We start from the raw sequence: 21,945 nt of genomic DNA on the forward strand, positions 1-21,945 counted from the left end.
TCCTTAACTTTCTTTACTTTACTTACTTTACTTTACTTTACTTTACTTTACTTTACTTTACTTTCTTTACTTTACTTTACTTTACTTTACTTTACTTTACTTTACTTTCTTTATTTACTTTACTTTACTTGACTTGACTTGACTTTCTTTACTTTACTTTACTTTACATAACTGTCCTATTTTTTCAAAGTATGTCCATGGAAAGACACGCCCACCCTGATGCTGATTGGTTCACAGAAGAGTCTAAAACATGAGTGGATACAGTTAGGGTTATGGTTAGTGGGGGGCGTGGCTGTGACCGCTCACAGTGCCCTCTGCTGGACCATCAGACAGTCTGATGAGCTTTCAGTCTGTATGTGTTCAACTGGAAGGTTGTGTGTTTGATTCCCAACTCTGCTGGTGTGTCCTTGGCCAAGACACTTGAATGGGTGAGTGAATGAGTGAGTGAGTGGGTGAGTGAATGTGTGAGTGAGTGAGTGAGTGAGTGAATGTGCGAATGAATAGGTGAATGAGTGAGTGAGTGAATGGGTGAGTGAAAAGTGCTGTAGATACACTGCCTGGCCAAAAAAAGTCGCCACCTGGATTTAACTAAGCAAATAGGTAAGGGGTTGCTGCAGTTGGTCAGGTCTAGGTTCAGCAACATTATGTGCCCAAAGAATGAGGTCAGCTGACTACCTGAATATAATGAATGACCAGATTATTCCATCAATGCATTCTTTTCTTCCCTGATGACATGGGCATATTCCAAGATGACAATGCCAGAATTCATCAGGCTCAAATTGTGAAAAAGTGGTTCAGGGAGCATGAGACATCATTTTCACCACAGAGTCCAGACCTTAACCCCACTGAGAATCTTTGGGATGTGCTGGAGAAGGCTTTGCTCAGTGGCCCGACTCTCCCATCATCAATACAAGATCTTGGTGAAAAATCAATGCAACACTGGACGGAAATAAATCTTGTGACATTGCAGTAGCTTATGGAAACAATGCCACAGTGAATGAGTGAGTAATCAAAGCTAAAGGTGCTCCAACCATGTGACCCTTTTTTTTGGCTACTTTTTTTTTGGCCAGGCAGTGTATATATCACAGACAACGTAACATTTTAGGCTTGAAATATAAAAAAATGTTGAACTTTGTAGCAAACGTGTGTGACATACATTGTATGTAAGCGTTGTTACGATGTAACGTAGCGCTAACATTGTTACGTTGTAACATAGCTTTAACGTTGTTACGTTGTAACATAGCTTTAACGTTGTTACGTTGTAACATAGCGTTATCATTGTAACGTAGTGCTAACGTTGTAATATAGTGTTAACGTTGTCACGTTGTAACGTAGCGCTAACGTTGTTACGTTGTCACGTAGGGTTAACATTGTTACGTTGTAACGTAGCATTAACATTGTTACGTTGTAACGCAGCGTTAACGTTGTAACGTAGCGTTAATGTTGTAACGTAGCGTTAACGTTGTTATGTTCTAATGTAGCGTTAACGTTGTAACGTAGTGTTAACATTGTTACGTTATAACGTAGCGTTTACGTTGTTACGTTGTAACGTAGCGTTTACGTTGTGATGTAGCGTTTACGTTGTAACGTAGCGCTTACGTTGTAACGTAGCGTTTACGTTGTTATGTTATAACGTAGTGTTTACGTTGTTACGTTATAACGCAGTGTTTTTGTCCGATCGTCTTCCTGAAAACACAGAAACGTCAATCACAACATTCCTACACACACACACACACACACACAGAGGGAGGGAGGTGTATACCTTTCTTTGTCTTTTCCTCTCCCCCCCCCATCTCTGGAGGGTGTCACCATGGCGACAGCACTGAGCTGCAGTATGAGAACCAGGAGGGATGCAGCCTGTCTCCCATGGCAACCGCTAGTATAGGATGTGAACATTGGTTAATGCAACCCCCCACACACACACACACACACTCTTCCCTGAATCACTGCCACCACCCAGACTACTGCTGTATATATATGTGTGTGTGTGTGTGTGTGTTTGTGTGTGTGTGTTTGTGTGTGTATGTGAACAGAGCATTGCCATGGTGACAATGATTCCAATAAACCACACATACACACATATGACTTTCACACTAACGTCTCTTTCATCATCACAAAGTATCTACTTATTAAAATGTTATTTTATTTAAAGTATTTGACAAATCAAACATTCATTTAATAAAAACAATAATAATAATAACAATGAGATGAAGAGCAAACAACAAAGTTTAAAGTCAGCACTTAGTGTTGGCCTGGATTGAACTGGTGAGGTAACCATGGCAACAGTGTATTTGTATAAATGACAGTGGGCATATAATACGATACAATATGATATGATACAATATGATACGAAACACGAGTTACAAGGTGTGATCCTATATGATACAATATGATATGATGAGGTGAGGGATTAGATTAGATAAAATAAAATAAGCTGTCTCTCTGAAGGTAATTTAAAGTGAAATTTCAGTGAGAATAGAAACAGAAACCACATTTAATAACATTTTATCTATGAAATCATGTAAAGAATGTAAGATAAGGATGTGTAACATATACTGTAATTTATATATTATAATAACAATAATAAGAAGAAACACACATATATATATATATATATACACACATATATGTATTCAATATATGTGCAATAGTCTTTATTGAACTGGTGCAGAATATAGACAAAGTTATTGATCCATTCATCACAGAGTGTGAGATCAATGTTAATGCATCAAGTCACACTGCAGCAGCACATCACCTCCCTCTCTCCCTCTCTCCCGCTCTCCCTCTCTCCCTCTCTCTCTCCCTGCACATAATTACCATGCGTAGTCTCTCGCCCTTGTCTGCAGCGCTCCCTCGTTTCTGATCTGCTTTAATTATAACTGGAATTTTAATTGGTGGGAGACGACAAGGTGGCTGAGGTCACTTGCTCTCTGTCTCTCTCTCTGTCTCTCGCTCTGTCTCTCCGTGTCTCTCTCTGTCTCTCTCTCTGTCTCTCTCTCTCTCTCCGTGTCCCTCTCTGTCTCTCTCTCTCTCCATGCCCCTCTCTGTCTCTCTCTCTGTGTGTCTCTCTCTCTGTGTCTAACAGCCTATAGGGTAAAGACTGTTGGTAAAGACAACGTGTGTGTGTGTGTGTGTGTGTGTGTGTGTTTGCTGCAGTGCAGAAGTGAATGAAACAGATTTAATCAGTTTTCTCTTCCCTGATATTTCTCTCACATTCTAAGTGTCGTCAGAACACGTTTACATAAGCACATTATTATAATCATAACAATAATAACAAATATAATGTTAATGATAATGATGATAATAATAATGATAATGATGATGATGATAAAAATTATAATGTTAATGACAATAATGTTAATGATAATAATGATAATGATAATGTTAATGATCATAATGATAATAATGATAATGTTAATGATAATAATAATGATGATAATGATAATAATGATGATAATAATAATAATAATAATGATGATCATTATAATAATAATGATAATTATACTAATGATGATACTAATAATGATGATAATGATAATAATGATAATAATAATAATGATGATAATGATAATAATGATGATCATAATGTTAATGATAATAATGATAATAATGATGATGATGATAATAATGTTAATAATAATAATGATGATGATAATAATGATAATGTTAATGATAATAATGATAATGTTAATGATAATAATGATGATAATAATAATAATAATGATGATAATTATAATAATAATGATAATGATCATAATAATGATTATAATAATGATAATGATGATCATGATAATAATAATAATGATGATGATCATAATGATAATAATGATAATGATAATAATAATGATGATAATGATAATAATGATAATAATAATGATGATAATATAATAATAATGATAATGATTATAATAATGATGATAATAATAATGATAATTATGATAATGATAATAATAATAATGATGATGATCATAATGATAATAATGATAACGTTAATGATAATAATAATGATGATAATGATAATAATGATGATAATAATAATAATAATAATGATGATCATTATAATAATAATAATGATAATTATGCTAATGATGATACTAATAATGATGATAATGATAATAATGATAATAATAATAATGATGATAATTATAATAATAATAATGATGATAATTATAATAATAATAATGATAATAATAATACTAATGATGATACTAATAATGATGATAATGATAATAATGATAATAATAATAATAATAATGATGATGATAATGATAATAATAGAGTCTGTCAGAGTCCAGAGTCTGTCAGAGTCCAGAGTCTTTCAGAGTCCAGAGTCTGTCAGAGTCTTTCAGAGTCCAGAGTCTGTCAGAGTCTGTCAGAGTCCAGAGTCTGTCAGAGTCTGTCAGAGTCCAGAGTCTTTCAGAGTCCAGAGTCTGTCAGAGTCTGTCAGAGTCCAGAGTCTTTCAGAGTCCAGAGTCTGTCAGAGCCTGTCAGAGTCCAGAGTCTTTCAGAGTCTGTCAGAGTCCAGAGTCTTTCAGAGTCTGTCAGAGTCCAGAGTCTTTCAGAGTCTGTCAGAGTCCAGAGTCTGTCAGAGTCCAGAGTCTTTCAGAGTCCAGAGTCTGTCAGAGTTCAGAGTCTGTCAGAGTCCAGAGTCTGTCAGAGTCTGTCAGAGTCTAGAGTCATTCAGAGTCCAGCGTCTGTCAGAGTCCAGAGTCTGTCAGAGTCTGTCAGAGTCCAGAGTCTTTCAGAGTCCAGAGTCTGTCAGAGTCTGTCAGAGTCTGTCAGAGTCCAGAGTCTGTCAGAGTCTGTCAGAGTCCAGAGTCTTTCAGAGTCCAGAGTCTGTCAGAGTCTGTCAGAGTCCAGAGTCTGTCAGAGTCTGTCAGAGTCCAGAGTCTGTCAGAGTCTGCAGGACGCAGTGGGAGGAGCTTGAGAGTTGAGAATTAAAAATGTAACAAATGATTAAAGAAAGATGGCCGCTGATCATGACCCCGCCCTCTTTCTCGCTGCAGCGTGTACGGCTGCCCGCTCGCCAAGAAGAGGAAGGCTCTGGAAAAACAGCCGCTGGAGCCGGCTGCCAAGAGGAGGCCCTTTCTCACCTCCTGCCCGGGCGATGAGGAAGACGAGGAGGAGGAGGAGGAGGCTGCCGTCTACACCGCCTACAAGAACCAAGCCATGGAGGGGGGAGACGTGGTGAAGGAGGAGGAGGAGGAGGAGGAGGAAGACGGGGAAGTGGAGGATGAATTCTCAGAGGACAACGAGGAGCAGGGAGATGAGGAGGAGGAGGTGGAGGTGGAGGTGGAGAGGGCGGATGCGGCGATAGGACGAGAGCGGGTGGAAGACGAGGAGGAGGAGGAGGAGGAAGACGAGGAGGAGGAGGATGGGATGGACGAGGAGGACGTGGATGACGGCGACGATGAGGAGGAGCAGGAGGACGATGGAGAGGAGGACGAGGAGGAGGAGGAGCAGAATCATCAGCAGGGTGAGTTTTCTGCTTTTGTTCCAAATATTTAAAAACTCTTAACGCAGTTTAAAAAATGAAAAAATAAAAACTAAAAGTAAATTTTTATTATGAACGTTTGACAAACTTTTGTTAACAAAGTTTATTCAAACTACTTATATGCAGACGACTCACTTATTTACATGTGAATGAACTTCATTTAACAGTGTAGTTGTACTGTGAGCGCCCCCTGCTGCTAACACTCTTGTAAACCACTCACTCTCCCACTCTCCCACACTCACTCTCTGTGTGAGTGAGTGTGTGTTTGTGTGTGGGAGAGTGAGTGTGTGTGTGTGTGTGTGCGTGTGTGTGTGGGAGAGTGAGTAAGTGTGTGTGTGTGTGTGTGGGAGAGTGAGTGGGTGTGTGTGTGTGCGTGTGTGTGTGAGTGGGAGAGTGAGTGGTTTGTGATCACCGGTGATGACTCGGCTGATGACGGATCAAAGTACAGATTTAAGTTTTCATTTGTATTTATTTACATTTTTCTGTGAAATTCTGCGTCAGATTCAGTGTGAACACGTCATTTTAAACTTGGCCTCGGTAGTCTCCTCCCGGGTCGTCTCCTCCCGGGTCGCCGTGTCATGGGTCGTCGTGTCACGGGTCGTCTCCTCCCGGGTCGTCTCCTCCCGGGTCGTCTCCTCCCGGGTCGTCTCCTCCCGGGTCGCCATGTCATGGGTCGTCGTGTCACGGGTCGTCTCCTCCCGGGTCGTCTCCTCCCGGGTCGTCTCCTCCCGGGTCGTCTCCTCCCGGGTCGTCGTCTCCCGGGTCGTCTCCTCCCGGGTCGTCTCCTCCCGGGTCGTCTCCTCCCGGGTCGCCGTGTCACGGGTCGTCGTGTCACGGGTCGTCTCCTCCCGGGTCGTCTCCTCCCGGGTCGTCTCCTCCCGGGTCGTCTCCTCCCGGGTCGTCGTCTCCCGGGTCGTCTCCTCCCGGGTCGTCTCCTCCCGGGTCGTCTCCTCCCGGGTCGTCGTCTTCCGGGTCGTCTCCCGGGTCGTCTCCTCCCGGGTCGTCTCCTCTCGGGTCGTCTCCTCCCGGGTCGTCTCCTCCCGGGTCGTCTTCTCCTCTGCTGTAAGAGCAGATGCTCCACACTCTCCCTCCTCCACCGACCCCCCCCCGCGTGTCCTCAGTCACCTCTGACAGTTGTTCAGGAGGCTCTGCTGAGTTATTAACTCTCTCACTCTCGCTCGCTCTCTCTCTCTATCTGTCTCTCTGTCTCTCTCTCTCTCTCTCTCTGTCTCTCTCTCGCTCTCTCTCTCTCACTCTCGCTGACTCTCTCTATCTGTCTCTCTCTCTCTCTCTGTCTCTCTCTCTCTCCCCCTCTCTCTCTCTATCTCTCTCTGTCTCTCTCTCGCTCTCTCTCTCTATCACTCTCACTCTCACTCTCACTCTCACTGACTCTCTCTATCTGTCTCTCTCTCTCTCTCTCTCTCTCTGTTTCTCTCTCACTCTCTCTGTCTCTCTCTCGCTCTGTCTCTCTCTCTCTCCCCCTCTCTCTGTCTCTCTCTGTCTGTCTCTCTCTCTCTCCCTCTCTCTCCCCCGCCTCCTCTCAGTGGACGTGTCACATGCTCTCTGCCTCGGTTTCTCCTCCTGAGGATATTTATGGCTCCTGAATCAGAGCAGCTCACACGCCTCCTTCTCCTCCTCTTTTCTCTGCTCTCATTCTTCCTCTCTGTCCCCAAAAATCAACAGACAGACAGAGAGAGACAGACAGAGAGGGAGAGAGAGAGCGAGAGAGACAGACAGGCAGGCAGAGAGCTCTGGGTTGTATGTTTTCTGTAAATAAACTGGATGATGATGTAAAAGCTTTGTTTTCCTGAAAGTTAGGAATCCACTCATCATCCTGACAATGACCCACTGATTATTCACAGATTATTCACAGATTATTCACAGATTATTTACTGATTATTCACAGATTATTCACAGATTATTTACCAATTATTCACTGATGACATTAAAACTGTTTTTCCTTGTTTCTTTGTTACGGAGCCCTGGACATGACAGACGTCACACGGCGCTGTAGTGGAAACAATGTAATCTACACAGTAAATGTGACGTATCACTTGTTTTTCTGAATACAGTGAACCTTTATAAACCCGGCGGACAATCAAAGCTCCTCCCAGTCCAGAAGGACGACAACAACAACAACAACAACAACAGCGGCGCCATCGGCGCCACCGGCGAAGACTACGAGAACTACGACGAGCTGGTCGCAAAGTCGCTGCTCAACCTCGGCAAGATCGCAGAAGACGCCGCGTACCAGGCCATGACCGAGTCCGAGATGAACAGCAACTCCTCCAACAGCGGCGGGGAGGACGAGGACGAGGACGAGGACGACGGCAGCGAGCCCGGGGACAGGAAGGGCGAGCTGAGCGTGGACCTGGACAGCGACGTCGTCAGGGAGACGGTCGACTCCCTCAAGCTGCTCGCGCAGGGCCACGGCGCCGTGCTGCCCGAGGACGGCTACACGGAGGTGGCGGACGAGGGGCGGGGCGTGGTGGGGATGAGGGCGGAGGAGAACGAGGAGGGGGTGTGTCTCAGCAGCCTGGAGTGTCTGAGGAACCAGTGCTTCGATCTGGCTCGCAAACTCAGCGAGACGCAGCCGTGCGACCGCACCGGACACCTGATCCACCAACAGCTGCAGCACGCCGCCGACCAGCAGGTGGCGCACCACCATGCTCACCACCACCACCACCACCACCATCACCACCACAGCAGGTACGTCCACCCGATGCTAGTCTGACAGGACAGGACAGGACAGGACCTGAGACATAATAGCTAAAGAAAGGCTTTAGCTGGACGCGCCCTCTTTAGCTGGACACGCCCGCTAAAGAGGGCGTGTCCAGCTAAAGCCTTTCTTTGGAATCTATTCATCACCAAATATTGATAGAAGGTGTATCGTTGATATAAATGGATTATTTTAAAGATAAGATGCAGTAAAATCCTACGACAAAAAGTCTGTGAAAATAAAAGAAACTCTAAAATTCTCCAAAAAGAATAAAGAAGAATTAAAATATCCGTCTAACACTGACCGAAACCACCTCACAGTCGCTTTTATTCCATCCTCAGGTACGAGAGCTGCCACCAGGGGGCGCCAGAGGAGCCCCGCTCCGCGGAGCACCACTACTCAGACATGGTGAACCTGATGAAGCTGGAGGAGCAGCTGAGCCCGGCGTCGCGCGGTTACCCCACCAGCTGCAGCCAGGAGGGCGACGAGGACACCACGTCCGTGGCGTCCGACCGCTCCGACGAGACCTTCGACATGGCCAAGGGGAACCTGTCGCTGCTGGAGAAGGCCATCGCCCTGGAGTCGGAGAGGGCAAAGGTCATGAGGGACCGCATGGCCTCGGAGCACGCCGGGCACAGCCCGAGGCTGAGCAGCAGCGCCGAGGACCGCAGGTCCAGGATGCACCACGACGGGCTGAAGAGGGCGTATTACCCTAAAGGTAAGACCCACACACACTGACCTCTGTGACCTCTGTGACCTCTGTGACCTCTGCAGTCTGACTGTGTTTATTGATTTTTTTTTCTAACTTGTAATATTTCCAGTGAGGAAAAACGTTTTTTAACCATAATAAAAAATCTGCCGGGTCAAGTCAACATAGTCGTAAGAATATATTTAAAAACCAGTGATTTTTATTATTTTACACATTTATGAACATGAAACAAACAAACAACCATACATATGAACGAGTAAAACAGACAAAATGAAGGAGAACCAAAACGAAAATGAAAAACAAACAAAAAGAATAAAACCGTCAGGTAAGTAAGCAGTTCAATAAATAATATACATTTGGATCCATTATTCAGGCAAAGCCGTAATGTAAAACATATCAATATCTACACATGATTTAGCTGTTCTCTCTAGATATACATTTACCAAAACTGTCCCACTGTTCGTTGATCATATCATTTTCACTGTTTAATCACATGCAACCGTTTCCATCATCTGAGTTCTCCACATATTATAATATATATCATTTTCCCACAGGTGGAGGATCTGAGAACATTCCCATAATGCATGTACACATGTGCCACTTTTTCCCCACACTTCCGGCAAAGATCATTGTTAAGCAAACCCATTCTATTTAGTCTTGATGGGGTAAAATAATATCTGTGAATGATTTTATACTGAATACATTTGCTTCTGGCTTCTCTTACATATTTTTCAGTGTTGGAAAGAATCCCCTCCCAACACAAATCCTTCTCCCATACCGGCTTGAGATTACTACAACCATTACTGCCTGTCCAAGGACACAATTCATACCATTTTGATGCTTTATGATGCATTTTAGGTAGCTGCAAATAACACTCAACTGGACCCTTATCCTGACCAGCGGGTGGCCTCCACCCTCTAAAGGAAATGTTTCCTTAAATCTACTATATGAAAGAAAATGACCATTCTCAAATAAATCATCTATAATTCTAATAACTTTTCTTAACCATCATAGATTATGCCATATGGGTGCATATTTCTGAGTATACTGACACATTTGACACCTCTTATGAACCTCCTGCCAAACCTTTTTCGAATGCTCTAGAATAGGGTCGATCATTTTGTTCTTCTCATGTTTGTCTATTTGTGCAAATACCTCAATGGGTTTAAAGGGGGAAGTGAGCTCCCGCTCAATCAGGACCCAGTCCAGACCAGCACCAATTTCATCCCAATGCTTTGTAAGCTTGGACATCTCAAAGGCAACGCTATAACATTTTATGTCCGGTAGTGACAGACCCCCTCTCTTCTTAGACTCACAACATTTATCTATACAAATCCGAGGTTTTCTCCCATCGCCGAGAAATTGTTTTATCATTTTGTCATATCTCGTTAATTGCTGTTTTGAAATGCATGTGGGTATCATCCCTGTTAAGTCATTTATTTGTGGTGCTACAACCATTTTTATTGTATTTACTTTACCCCATAAAGTCAGACGTAGTTTACTCCAGTTGTCCAAATGAACTTGAATTTTATCCAATAGTTTCTCCAATATGTTAGTTGTCATAATTTCCCGTATGTCTAGATCTAATTCTATACCCAAATATTTCATCGCTTTTGGTAACCACTTGAAATTAAAGGCAGATGTTTGAGACACTGGCATAGCTTTCGTATCCCTCTCTCTTTTTTCGCAGCCATCAAAACTTTCTGACGGGCCGTGTAACGTAGAAATTTCACCAGTATGAAAACCAGTGATTTAAACATCAGGCCGCGGAAGAGTGAGTGAGTGAGTGAGTGAGTGAGTGAGTGAGTGAGTGGTTAAAAACGAATCACATCTACATCTCAGTTTAAGTCTACGATGTCTTAAGAACACGTCCCCGTCTTTATCTCACTGTGAGACAGATTTTTCACACAGGAAACAGAAGTTTGTAAACCACTCACTCTCCCACACCAAAGCCCATAGAGAAAAAAACAGTGATTTTAGCTCACAGGGACACAGAAGCTTCTGGTCCTCTGCTGCCTCGTGTGGTCACTTTGTGTCACTGAGGTAAATCAACAATGCAGGATTTTCCAAAGCCAAATTGACAAAATAAGACATGTGAACTTAGTGATGGAGGCAGCAGTGGATCAACAGCTCCTGTGTGTGTGATGCTAAAATCACTGGTTTTCTCTATGGGCTTTGGTGTGGGAGAGTGAGTGGTTTACAAACTTCAGTTTCCTGTTGGAAAAGTGAGATAAAGACGTGAAACATGTGACGTAGACATCATAGAAAAAAAAACATATTTATGTGCTAACGCCTCAACAAACAGACATGGTTATTTCTCACATGCCACCAATTTCTAATCCTAATAATCCTCAGAGTCGTCGTTGTTGTTGTGTTGTTGTTGTTGTTGTTGTTGTTGTTGTTATATCCACCAAATCACCGTCTGATTGCGTTTGCTGCCAATTCCCACATTTGACCCGAAAACTGTGAACCCAGGTCAGCAGCAGCAGCAGCTGCTGCAGCAGCAGCAGCAGCAGCAGCAGCCTGAGGCTTTTCACACACACAAGCAAACTTTTTTCAGCTGGTTCCTAAAATGTCCCGCTGGTGTGAACGAGTTCTCTGACCTCAGTCTTCTTCAAACCCATGTTATTTTAAAAAAGAAGGAAAAAGGCCTCTGATGAGATGATGCGCTTCATTTTTTCATTTCCTCTGCTGCTTTTTTGTTTTTTAGTGTTTCTTTGGCAGATTGATCCTCTGACAGCAGCGGCTCGTGTTGTTAAAATAGGCCGGCGTGTGAGCGTCAGACAGCGTGTCAGGCATGAGTAATGGCGCGGTGTGCACGGCCTGTTAGGAGAGCACATCTCATCTCACTGGGACACGATCGGTGGCCTATTTCTCTGAATCCACTCACACACAACGAGCTTGAGCAGTTATCAGACTAGCTGCATTAGCACAGGCTTTGTTAGCCCGCAGAGACCAAACTCCTGATGATGCTAGCTAGTCTCCTGTGACGCTTTGAGTGATGTAATGATTCATTAAAGCTGTGGAAGTGATTTATTTTGTTTATGGTGATTAAGGAAATACAGAAGAGAACACAAAAATACTTTAAATGATGTTTGAATGACTTGTGCTGCACTAAAGAGGGCGCTACAGGTAGATCCCGCTAGCTGAGCATGTCTGTGTTTGATGTTAGCAGCTCCTGTAGCTGCTAGCTTCTACTGTAGCTAGACTCCATGGCATTAGTGTTTGATGTTAGCGGCTACTGTAGTTGCTAGAAGCTCCTGTACCTTGTAGCTTCTTCTGTAGCTAGATTCTGTGTCATTGGTGTTTGATGTTAGCAGCTACTGTAGTCACTAGCAGCTACAATAGCTGCTTCTGCTGTAGCTAGACACTGTGGCATTGGTCTGTGATGTTAGCAGCTACTTTACGGACAGTGTGACATGTTAGCGGCTACTGTCGCTAGACGCTGTGGCATCAGTGTTTGACATTAGCAGTTACCGTAGCTGCTAGCTGATATTTTAACCAAATGCAGTGTCATTGGTGTTTGATGTTCGCAGCTACTGTAGCCAGAGTACAAGAGTTGCTAATGCCAAACACTTATGCTATGTCAAAGTGAAATACAACAAATGTTTATTCATTTATTCCAATGTTTTAATCATAGTGCTAAATTTTGCTCTTGAGGCGTCTGTGTCCACACTCACGTTTTCTCTCATCGTCTCCAGATTCTTCCAGGGGGGACAAGAAGGAGAGCAAGTGTCCGACGCCGGGCTGCGACGGGACAGGTCATGTGACGGGTCTGTACCCGCACCACCGCAGCCTCTCCGGGTGTCCACACAAAGACAGAGTCCCACCTGAGAGTAGGTCCCACTGATTTGATTTCAGAATGAGAACTATCTAACAAGTCATTTCAGTCAGTCTGATGCTGGGGATTCTGGTCCAGTTCTGGTCCAGTTCTGGTCCAGTTCTGACAGTGTGTGTAAACACAGATCCGTATTTAAGTCAGTGAATAAAAACAAACTTCAGAAATGACTTGTTTGATGATTCTGTCGCAGCGACACTTGGACGTTGTCGTGCATGTTGACCGTCGACCTGCACGACCTTTGTGTTGTTTAAGTTGGGTTTGATTCCGTGACCGTGAACCTTTTCCCGCTCATTCATAAATATTATATTAAATATTATAAATATTATTATCATCATAATGTGACGCGTAATTATTGAGGAGACTTTATTGATCAGTGGAGGAAAATTCAGTTGAAAGAGAAGAGCTTTTACTTTGGAATCAGATTTTAAATACAGATTCAGTGTTTTTGTTTTCTTTTTCGCCTCAGTGTGTGTGTGTGTGTGTGTGTGTGTGTGTGTGTGTTGTCATTGTGATCCAGCTGCTCATAAAACTGCATGAGAAAAACTCACCGGTCACACTTACACCTGTACATCATATACTCTGTGTATATGTTGTAGAACGCGTATTAACGTGTTTTCCTGAGCTTCACTAACACTCATCACATTTATGTTTCTGCCTTTGATCAAAAAAACAGATTATTGTTACAAAAATCAGCTTTTTGTGTTTAAATTTAATGATGTTTCATACTTTCAAGTGTATTTAGAGACTTAAGAGTAGAATAAAAAATGCTGTGGTTGCATTTACAGTTAAAAAGGAACATGACATTATTATGAAGATATAAAATAAAATAAAATGTTCAGTGAGAATAATAATAATCTTTTTTTAGGTTTTACAAACTACTTTTTATTTACAATAAATGTTTCCTAAATGTTGTTTAAATAATTTTTTCTGTAAATGTGTTTGGGGACCCTTAATGAATTTGTGGTCCTCGAGCCTTTGTTTATTTTATTTTAGCTCAGTGCCAAAGTCGCAAAATAACTAGCTGAGCATGTCTGTGTTTGATGTTAGCAGCTCCTGTAGCTGCTAGCTTCTACTGTAGCTAGACTCCATGGCATTAGTGTTTGATGTTAGCGGCTACTGTAGCTGCTAGAAGCTCCTGTAGCTGCTAGCTTCTTCTGTAGCTAGACTCTATGGCATTGGTGTTCGGTGTTAGCAGCTACTGTAGCTGCTAGAAGCTCCTGTAGCTAGACACTGTGGCATTGGTGTTCGTGTTAGCGGCTACTGTAGCTGCTAGAAGCTCCTGTAGCTAGACACTGTGGCATTTCTGTTCGGTGTTAGCAGCTACTGTAGCTGCTTGAAGCTCCTGTAGCTGCTGCTTGTTCTGTAGCTAGACACTGTGGCATTGGTGTTTGGTGTTAGCGGCTACTGTAGCTGCTAAAAGCTCCTGTAGCTAGACACTGTGGCATTGGTGTTCGGTGTTAGCGGCTACTGTAGCTGCTTGAAGCTCCTGTAGCTGCTAGCTTGTTCTTTAGCTAGACACTGTGGCATTGGTGTTAGGTGTTAGCGGCTACTGTAGCTGCTAGAAGCTCCTGTCGCTAGACACTGTGGCATTGGTGTTCTGTGTTAGCGGCTACTGTAGCTGCTTGAAGCTCCTGTAGCTGCTAGCTGGTTCTGTAGATAGACACTGTGGCATTGGTGTTCGGTGTTAGCGGCTACTGTAGCTGCTAGCTTCTTCAGTAGTTGTGTCGCACAGTAAGTGTAACACGAAGTTCGAAGCTCAACTTAAGTCAAAGATGAACACATGAATTAGTAAATGTAATTAATACATTCATCTCTCATTAGTAAACGTTCAACCAGACAAAATGAAAACTGATGGCAGGAATGTTTGTCTTTTCATTTTTGTGAGTTTGTGCTTATTTCGTGACGTTTTTCCCCGTGTGTGTGTGTGTGTGTGTGCGTGTGCGTGTGCATGTCTAACCGCCGTCAGCTGAATGCTCGGTAACTCTGGTGTCTGCTCCTAACCCTCGCTGTCTTTCTCACCTCTTCCTGTCTGTCAAAGTTCTTGCCATGTATGAAAATGTTTTAAAGTGTCCTACTCCCGGCTGCTCCGGACGGGGCCATGTCAATAGCAACAGGAACTCACACCGCAGGTGAGTGAGCGGCCTCAGCGGAAGCCCGCGTCATGTGACTGTGGCTGCGACTGTGAAGTCTCTGTGTTGTTGTGTTTCTTTTAGGACGACCACAGGTCACAGAGATTTACTTTTACACGTTAACACTTAACTCACTGAAAAGAAAAACTACTTCAGTGTAAGTCTACGATATCTTTAAGAACACGTTCACGTCTTTATCTCACTGTGAGACAGACTTTTCCAACAGGAAACTGACGTTTGTAAACCACTCACTCTCCCACACCAAACCTCACAGAGAAAATCATGGGTGTGTCACTTTGTGTCACTGAGGTTTTAACCTACCGCAGAATATCCAATGCCGAAGTGATGGAGGCAGCAGTGGATCAACAACTCCTGTGTGTGTGATGTTAAAATCACTGGTTTTCTCTATGGGCTTTGGTGTGGGAGAGTGAGTGGTTTACAAATGTCGTTTTTGGTCAGGCTTCCTTCTTCTTACAAACAATGAGTTGTGATGAGTGATGGTGTAGAAGGAAACCCCTCTGACACAGGACTCATACAGATACTACACAAACTTCAGTTTCCTGTTGGAAAAGTGTGTCTCACAGTGAGATAAAGACGTGAACTGACGTTGATTTTATTAGTGTGTAAACCACTCACTCTCCAAACACCAAAGCCCATAGAGAAAATCACTCATTTTAGCTTGCGGGGACACAGGAGCTGCTCGTCTACCGCTGCCTCTTGTGGCAGGTTTGTGTCACTGATGCGAATCTGAATGAAAGATTTTATATGCCGAATTCAAGAAAATAAGACATGTGAACTTAGTGATGGAGGCAGCAGTGGATCAATGTATAGCATGTAAGCTCTGTGGGCCGCACAACCCGGAAATAAACCAGGCAGTCAGAAAGTTCATATGCGCAGAGTGAGCAACTCCATAAGAATGAACGCAGCCAAAGGGGCGGAGCTACATCCAGATCTTATAATACATCCACGGGTCAAAGTAAATGAACAGACAGGACATTTTTACGACCTCTACTAATACGTAGAGGTCATGTATTAAAAGCTTCCTGTGACGCCTCTCTGTGTTTACAGCGACCCTGACTCCAGATTGTTTAGTTTTTATTTCATGAGTTTTTGTCCAGTTATAAAAAAAGAAAAGGTCCATTTATTTATTTTGTGGTGTCCAAAATTATCTCAGCAAAAGTGTTGGAACATGTCCAAGTCAAGTGTGTGTGTGTGTGTGTGTGTGTGTGTGTGAGAGCTGAAGGTGTGTCGGCGTCACATCATCAGTTCAAGTGTTTAACAGGCAGAGCATCACACACACACACACACACACACACACACACACACGACACACTGCACTTCACAAATTATGTAAAGTAATTAGAATTCACACTCTTTTACTCACACACACACACACACGCACACAGACACACACACGGTGGCTGCGGGGTGTGTTATGTAGCACAGCTCCTCTGGGAGAGGAAACAAAGCACCAGCTATAGCTAGCGTTAGCTTCTGTTAGCCACCAGCTCACACTGCTTTCATGTCTGGCAGTCGCCATGGTAACCCCTTCATGGCAGCAGCAGCAGCAGCCGCCGAGCTGATGCGTTGCACACTTCCCACACACACGCACACAGACACACACACACGCACACACTCTTCCCCGCTGTTTCTGAAGTAATTAGGAATTGTTGGGAGTGACAGAAAAGGCTGGGGAGGAAGAGGAAGTGTTTCACCCTGAATTCACACACACACACACACACACACACACAGATGTTTGATGCCAGCAGCTGTGAAGCTCAATTTATCCTCACTAGAAAAAACCATGAAGCTGCAAACAAGTCAGTTACACATTAAAGGGACAGTTTTTTTAAAGTGTGGCTGAACGTGAGTCGACCTGAGACACAGAGGCTGGAGCAGCTGATTATAGACACACAACAAAATATTCACCTCAGTCTACGACGTCTTTATCAAATAAGACACGTGAACTTAGTGATAGAGGCAGCAGTGGATCAACAACTCCTGTGTGTGTGTGTGTGTGTGTGTGATGTTAAAATCACTGGTTTTCTCTATGAGGTTTGGTGTGGGAGAGTGAGTGTGTGTGTGTGTGTGTGTGTGTGGGAGTGGTTTACAAACTTCAGTTTCCTGTTGGAAAAGTCTGTCTAATGGCGAGATTGTTGAGTCTCTGTTGGCAGCCATGTTTTTTTTACCCACTGAGAACAAGCGTCAACACAACACAACACACACAACACAACACAACACAACACAGTCCAACACAACACAGTCCAACACAACACAACACAACACAGTCCAGCACTACACAACACAACACAGTCCAACACAACACAACACAGTCCAACACAACACAGTCCAACACAACACAACACAACACAACACAGTCCAACACAACACAACACAGTCCAACACAACACAACACAACACAGTCCAACACAACACAGCACAATACAACACAACACAGTCCAACACAACATAACACAACACAGCACAACACAGTCCAACACAACACAACACAATAAAACACAGTCCAACGCAACACAACACAGTCCAACACAACATAACACAACACAGCACAACACAACACAGTCCGACACAACAACACAACACAGTCCAACACAGCACAACACAACACAATACAACACAGTCCAACACAACACAGCACAGCACAACACAACACAGCACAGCACAGCACAGCACAGCACAGCACAGCACAGCACAACACAACACAGCCCAACACAACACAGCACAACACAATACAACACAGTCCAACACAACAAAACACAACACAACACAACACAACTCAACACTGTCCAACACAACACAACACAGCACAACACAACACAAAACAGTCCAACACAGCACAGCACAGCACAGCACAACACAACACAGCCCAACACAACACAGCACAACACAATACAACACAGTCCAACACAACACAACACAACACAACACAACACAACTCAACACTGTCCAACACAACACAACACAACACAGCACAACACAACACAAAACAGTCCAACACAACACAACACAGTCCAAGACAACACAGCACAACACAGCACAACACAACACAACACAACACAACACAACACAACACAGCACAGTCCAGCACATCATGAAACCACACCACAGTTTTAGTGAACCTCTCTTCATTCAGAGCCAGACTCTGTGTGTGTGTGTGTGTGTGTGTGTGTGTGTGTGTGTGTCAGTACAGTGTGTAACCAGGTCATGTGTTGTCCCCCCCCACCTCCTCTCTCCTCACCTCCTCTCTCCTCACCTCCTCTCTCCTCTAGTCTGTCTGGTTGTCCCATCGCTGCTGCAGAGAAGATGGCAAAGGTTCATGAGAAAAGTCACCTGACCGACAGCGGCAGTAAATCAAACCAGACGTCGGACCGTGTCCTCAGGTACGGCACACACACACACACACAGACACACACAGACACACACACACACACACTCACACGCTGACTTCCAACCAGACGCCGCTCTCCTGTGTCTGCTGTCGTCACGGTTTAAGAAAACATGCTGAGTTTTCCAACTCAGTTATTTCTGGCATTCCTCAAGGCTCTGACCTGGGTTCTGTTGTTGAGTCAATGTGTTTTTATTATTATTTCATTGATGTATTGGCCGTATTTGTAAGGTGACCTTGAATTTGCAGTGAAAAAGATGTTCAACAGTTTTGTTCCGTTAACATTCCGAAAAGTCATGTTTTGATTCCTTTGATGTTAAACTTTAAATAACATACATCAGTAGGTTTGTTAAATTATTTAAAAAAATGTACTTTTGATTACTTTGACATACATTATTGAACTTTAAATAATGTATGTCAGTATTTTTGTTCAATTCAAGATTCCTAAAAATAAGTTTGGATTCCTTTGATGTTACTTGGATTTTCACATACGTCAAAAAGTAACCAAACATTTTTAGCATTTGACATCTCATGCTGTAAATTGTAAAAATCCACAAACTCTTAACAGTTCTATCAGATTCTGAACAGCGGATGGTGATTGGCGACAGTTATTTAAATGTGCAACACTGGATGCTAACCCTCCACGGTTGCGTTGCAGGCCGATGTGCTTTGTCAAACAGCTGGAGATTCCTCAGTACGGCTACAAGAACAACGTCCCGACCACGACACCGCGCTCCAACCTGGCCAAGGAGCTGGAGAAGTACTCCAAGACCAGCTACGACTACAGCGGCTACGACGGCCAGCACGCCCCCGGCTACAAGAGAGGCCTGACCGCCAAGTCCCAGCACGGGCGAGACACGCCTCCTAAGGGCTTCGATGGTGAGCAACGTCAACGCAACATCGTCATGTTCCTCTCAAAGCCGACCAGCAAATAAGAATAGAATGAACGGCCACCGGGGGGCGACGGAGGAGGTTACAGTTTTCTAAATGAAAAAAACCCAGGTGTGATTTACAGCTGGAATCGACCAATCAGACGCGTGAAAGCACAAAACTCAAAAGGCTTCACGATTCGTAAAATAAGATTTTTATGGAATTGTATTTGTGTCAATATATATATATATTATTTTACAATATTATACAATATAATGGTTTTATTGTTTGACAGTGTTTACGTTTGAAATGGAGTTTTCTTCATAAACACAGACGGAAAAAACCTGCACGCCGATACAACGACGACGTGGGATTTCATTTTTCTTATTCTCGGGAGAACATTTTGTTCCTGACACACACACACGCGCACACACACACACACACGCACACAAGCGCACACACACACACACACACACACACACTCTGTCTTTTCTCTTTATTATCCTCTGCCAGGGTTTTCCAGCTCCACATGGCAGCAGTGAAGGCAGAGCACAGTTATGGAAATGCCAAGCAGAGAGAGAGGAGGAGGAGGAGGAGGTGCAGATGGAGGGATTGAGAATGAGGAGAGAGATAATGAAGACGAGCGGAGGTTTTTAAAGCAGCGGCGTCTGCGTCAGGAGGCTCGTGTTCTTTGTTCCTGTTATTTAACGTTTTCCTAGATTGAGAAAAAGAAAGCAGGAACGATCCTGAGCAGACGAGAACTGCGATGTGTGTTCGTCTTAAAACGCTCACGTCTGGAGAAAAATGACATGAAGACGATATTTACACTTGACACTTTTCATTAAACGACCTCAACGGGATTAAAAATAGCACAAACAGACGTGTAAATGAAAGCATGAGGGAGTCGTTTCTGTGTTATTTTCAGCTTTTAATCTCATGATTTTAAATTCTCTTTATAATTAGGATGATTCTTGTCTCATTATGACTAATTTCACGTGACTTCCATAATGATGACTCATCATTTATTTATTTTTTACTCGTAATTTCAGGTTTTAATCTCCTGATTTTATATTCTCTTTAGAATTATGACCTCATATCTGATAATCTTGAGTAATAATTCCTGACTAATGACTTTTTATTATATCACTATCTCAACTTTTCCCCTGTAATTTTGACTTTTTGAATTGGCTTTTAATCTCCTGATTTTAAATTCTCTGTATAATTCTGACTTCCCTTGATTGTGACTTCATACGTGACTATCTGAACTTTTCCCCTGTAATGATGACGCTGCGTGTCCTCATTGACGTCTCATGTCTTCTCGTCTTCTCGACGTTTTCAGTCAAACGCTTCTGTAAGACGTCGAGTCCGGCGAGCAGCACGACCAGCAGCTACGCCCCGAGCAGCAGCAGCAGCCTGAGCTGTGGGGGAGGCGAAGGAGGGGGCGGGCTCAGAGGCGGAGGAGGGGGCGGAGGCAGCAGTGCCAGCAGCACCTGCAGTAAGAGCAGCTTCGACTACACCCACGACATGGAGGCGGCGCACATGGCGGCCACGGCCATCCTCAACCTGTCAACGCGGTGCCGGGAGATGCCGCACGCTCTGGGCGTGAAGCAGGTGACAGGGGGCGGAGCCACGAGACATGTAAAGTCAAGGCCACACACACACACACTCACTTTCACTGACTCTCCCACACCAAAGTCCACAGAGAAAACCAGTGATTTTCACGTCTCACACACAGGAGTTGTTGATCCACTGCTGCCTCCATCACTCAGTGCTAGTCTCTTATTTTGTCTCTTCAGTGTTTGAAATCCTTTGTTCAGATTGACGTCAGTGACACAAAGTGACCACACGAGGCAGCAGAGCACCAGCAGCTAAAATCACTGGTTTTCTCTGTGGACTTTTGGTGCGGGGGAGTGAGTGAGTGTGAGCGTGTGTGTGTGTGTGTGTGGGAGAGTGAGCGGTTGTAAAAGGCCTGTAATGATCACATGACCTCAGAGACTGAAGAGCCTGTTCTTAATCTGTCAGATTAAACGCTGCTGGTTACACACAGTCAACATCACGTTGTCTCCGTCAGAGTCCGGTGGACGACCTGGACGACAGCGGCGCGGTGGACGTGGCCGGTCAGCCCGGGGGTCCGGAGGGCAGCGGGACGGTGTTGACCCCCCTGCAGCCCATGTCCCCGCAGCGTCAGGCCCTGCTGAGCAGCCGCTGCTACCAGCTGAGCGAGGCCGACTGCTGGGACCTGCCCGTCGACTACCCCAAGATCAAGCGCCTGGGAGACGAGCAGGAGCACAAGGAGGTAAGAGGACGGAGGTCAGACACACTGAGTACGACGCTTGTTAGCAGGAGCGCGCAGCGACGCGTCACAGTGACGCGCCGTAGTCGCTCTATTTCTCGTCCCTGCACCAGAGCGACGAGCTGGACCCGTTCCAGGAGCTGCTGGACGAGCAGCGCTACCCGACCGAGGTGACCACGCCCAGCCCCAAACACCACAAGTACCCTCCGTGCAAGGAGAGCAAGAAGGAGCTCATCACGTAAGAAAGACTTTACTTACTGTAAACTGTGAAAATCTGGGAATTATAGGGGGAAAAAACAGGAGAAGCTGATTTGAACCACTTCACAAAAGACTCAGTTTAAGTTTATGACGTCTTTAAGAACACGTTCACGTCTTTCTCTCACTGTGAGACGGACTTTTCCAACAGGAAACTGAAGTTTGTAAACCACTCACTCTCCCACACCAAAGCCCATAGACACAGGGACCAGTGATGGGCATCTTACTT

At 44.2% G+C, this 21,945-nt stretch overlaps 1 protein-coding gene across 5 annotated transcripts in view; it reads left to right on the forward strand.

Annotated features, from left to right (window-relative positions):
- myt1la (myelin transcription factor 1-like, a) overlaps positions 1-21,945 on the forward strand; it is a 46,221-nt gene that overhangs the window by 14,048 nt on the left and 10,228 nt on the right. For 3 of the 5 annotated variants that reach the window (XM_058613143.1, XM_058613140.1, XM_058613141.1), the window contains 10 exons: positions 5,007-5,476; positions 7,567-8,203; positions 8,555-8,931; positions 12,624-12,758; positions 14,802-14,892; positions 18,183-18,293; positions 18,957-19,177; positions 20,508-20,779; positions 21,240-21,464; positions 21,548-21,699. In XM_058613143.1, coding sequence (XP_058469126.1) covers positions 5,007-5,476; positions 7,567-8,203; positions 8,555-8,931; positions 12,624-12,758; positions 14,802-14,892; positions 18,183-18,293; positions 18,957-19,177; positions 20,508-20,779; positions 21,240-21,464; positions 21,548-21,699 — 2,691 coding nt within the window. The remainder of the gene's footprint in view (positions 1-5,006; positions 5,477-7,566; positions 8,204-8,554; positions 8,932-12,623; positions 12,759-14,801; positions 14,893-18,182; positions 18,294-18,956; positions 19,178-20,507; positions 20,780-21,239; positions 21,465-21,547; positions 21,700-21,945) is intronic. The other 2 variants (XM_058613145.1, XM_058613142.1) reach the window with 1 other exon arrangement.

The sequence above is a fragment of the Solea solea genome, chromosome 17 (genome assembly GCF_958295425.1).
Source record: "Solea solea chromosome 17, fSolSol10.1, whole genome shotgun sequence".
NCBI lineage: Eukaryota > Metazoa > Chordata > Actinopteri > Pleuronectiformes > Soleidae > Solea > Solea solea.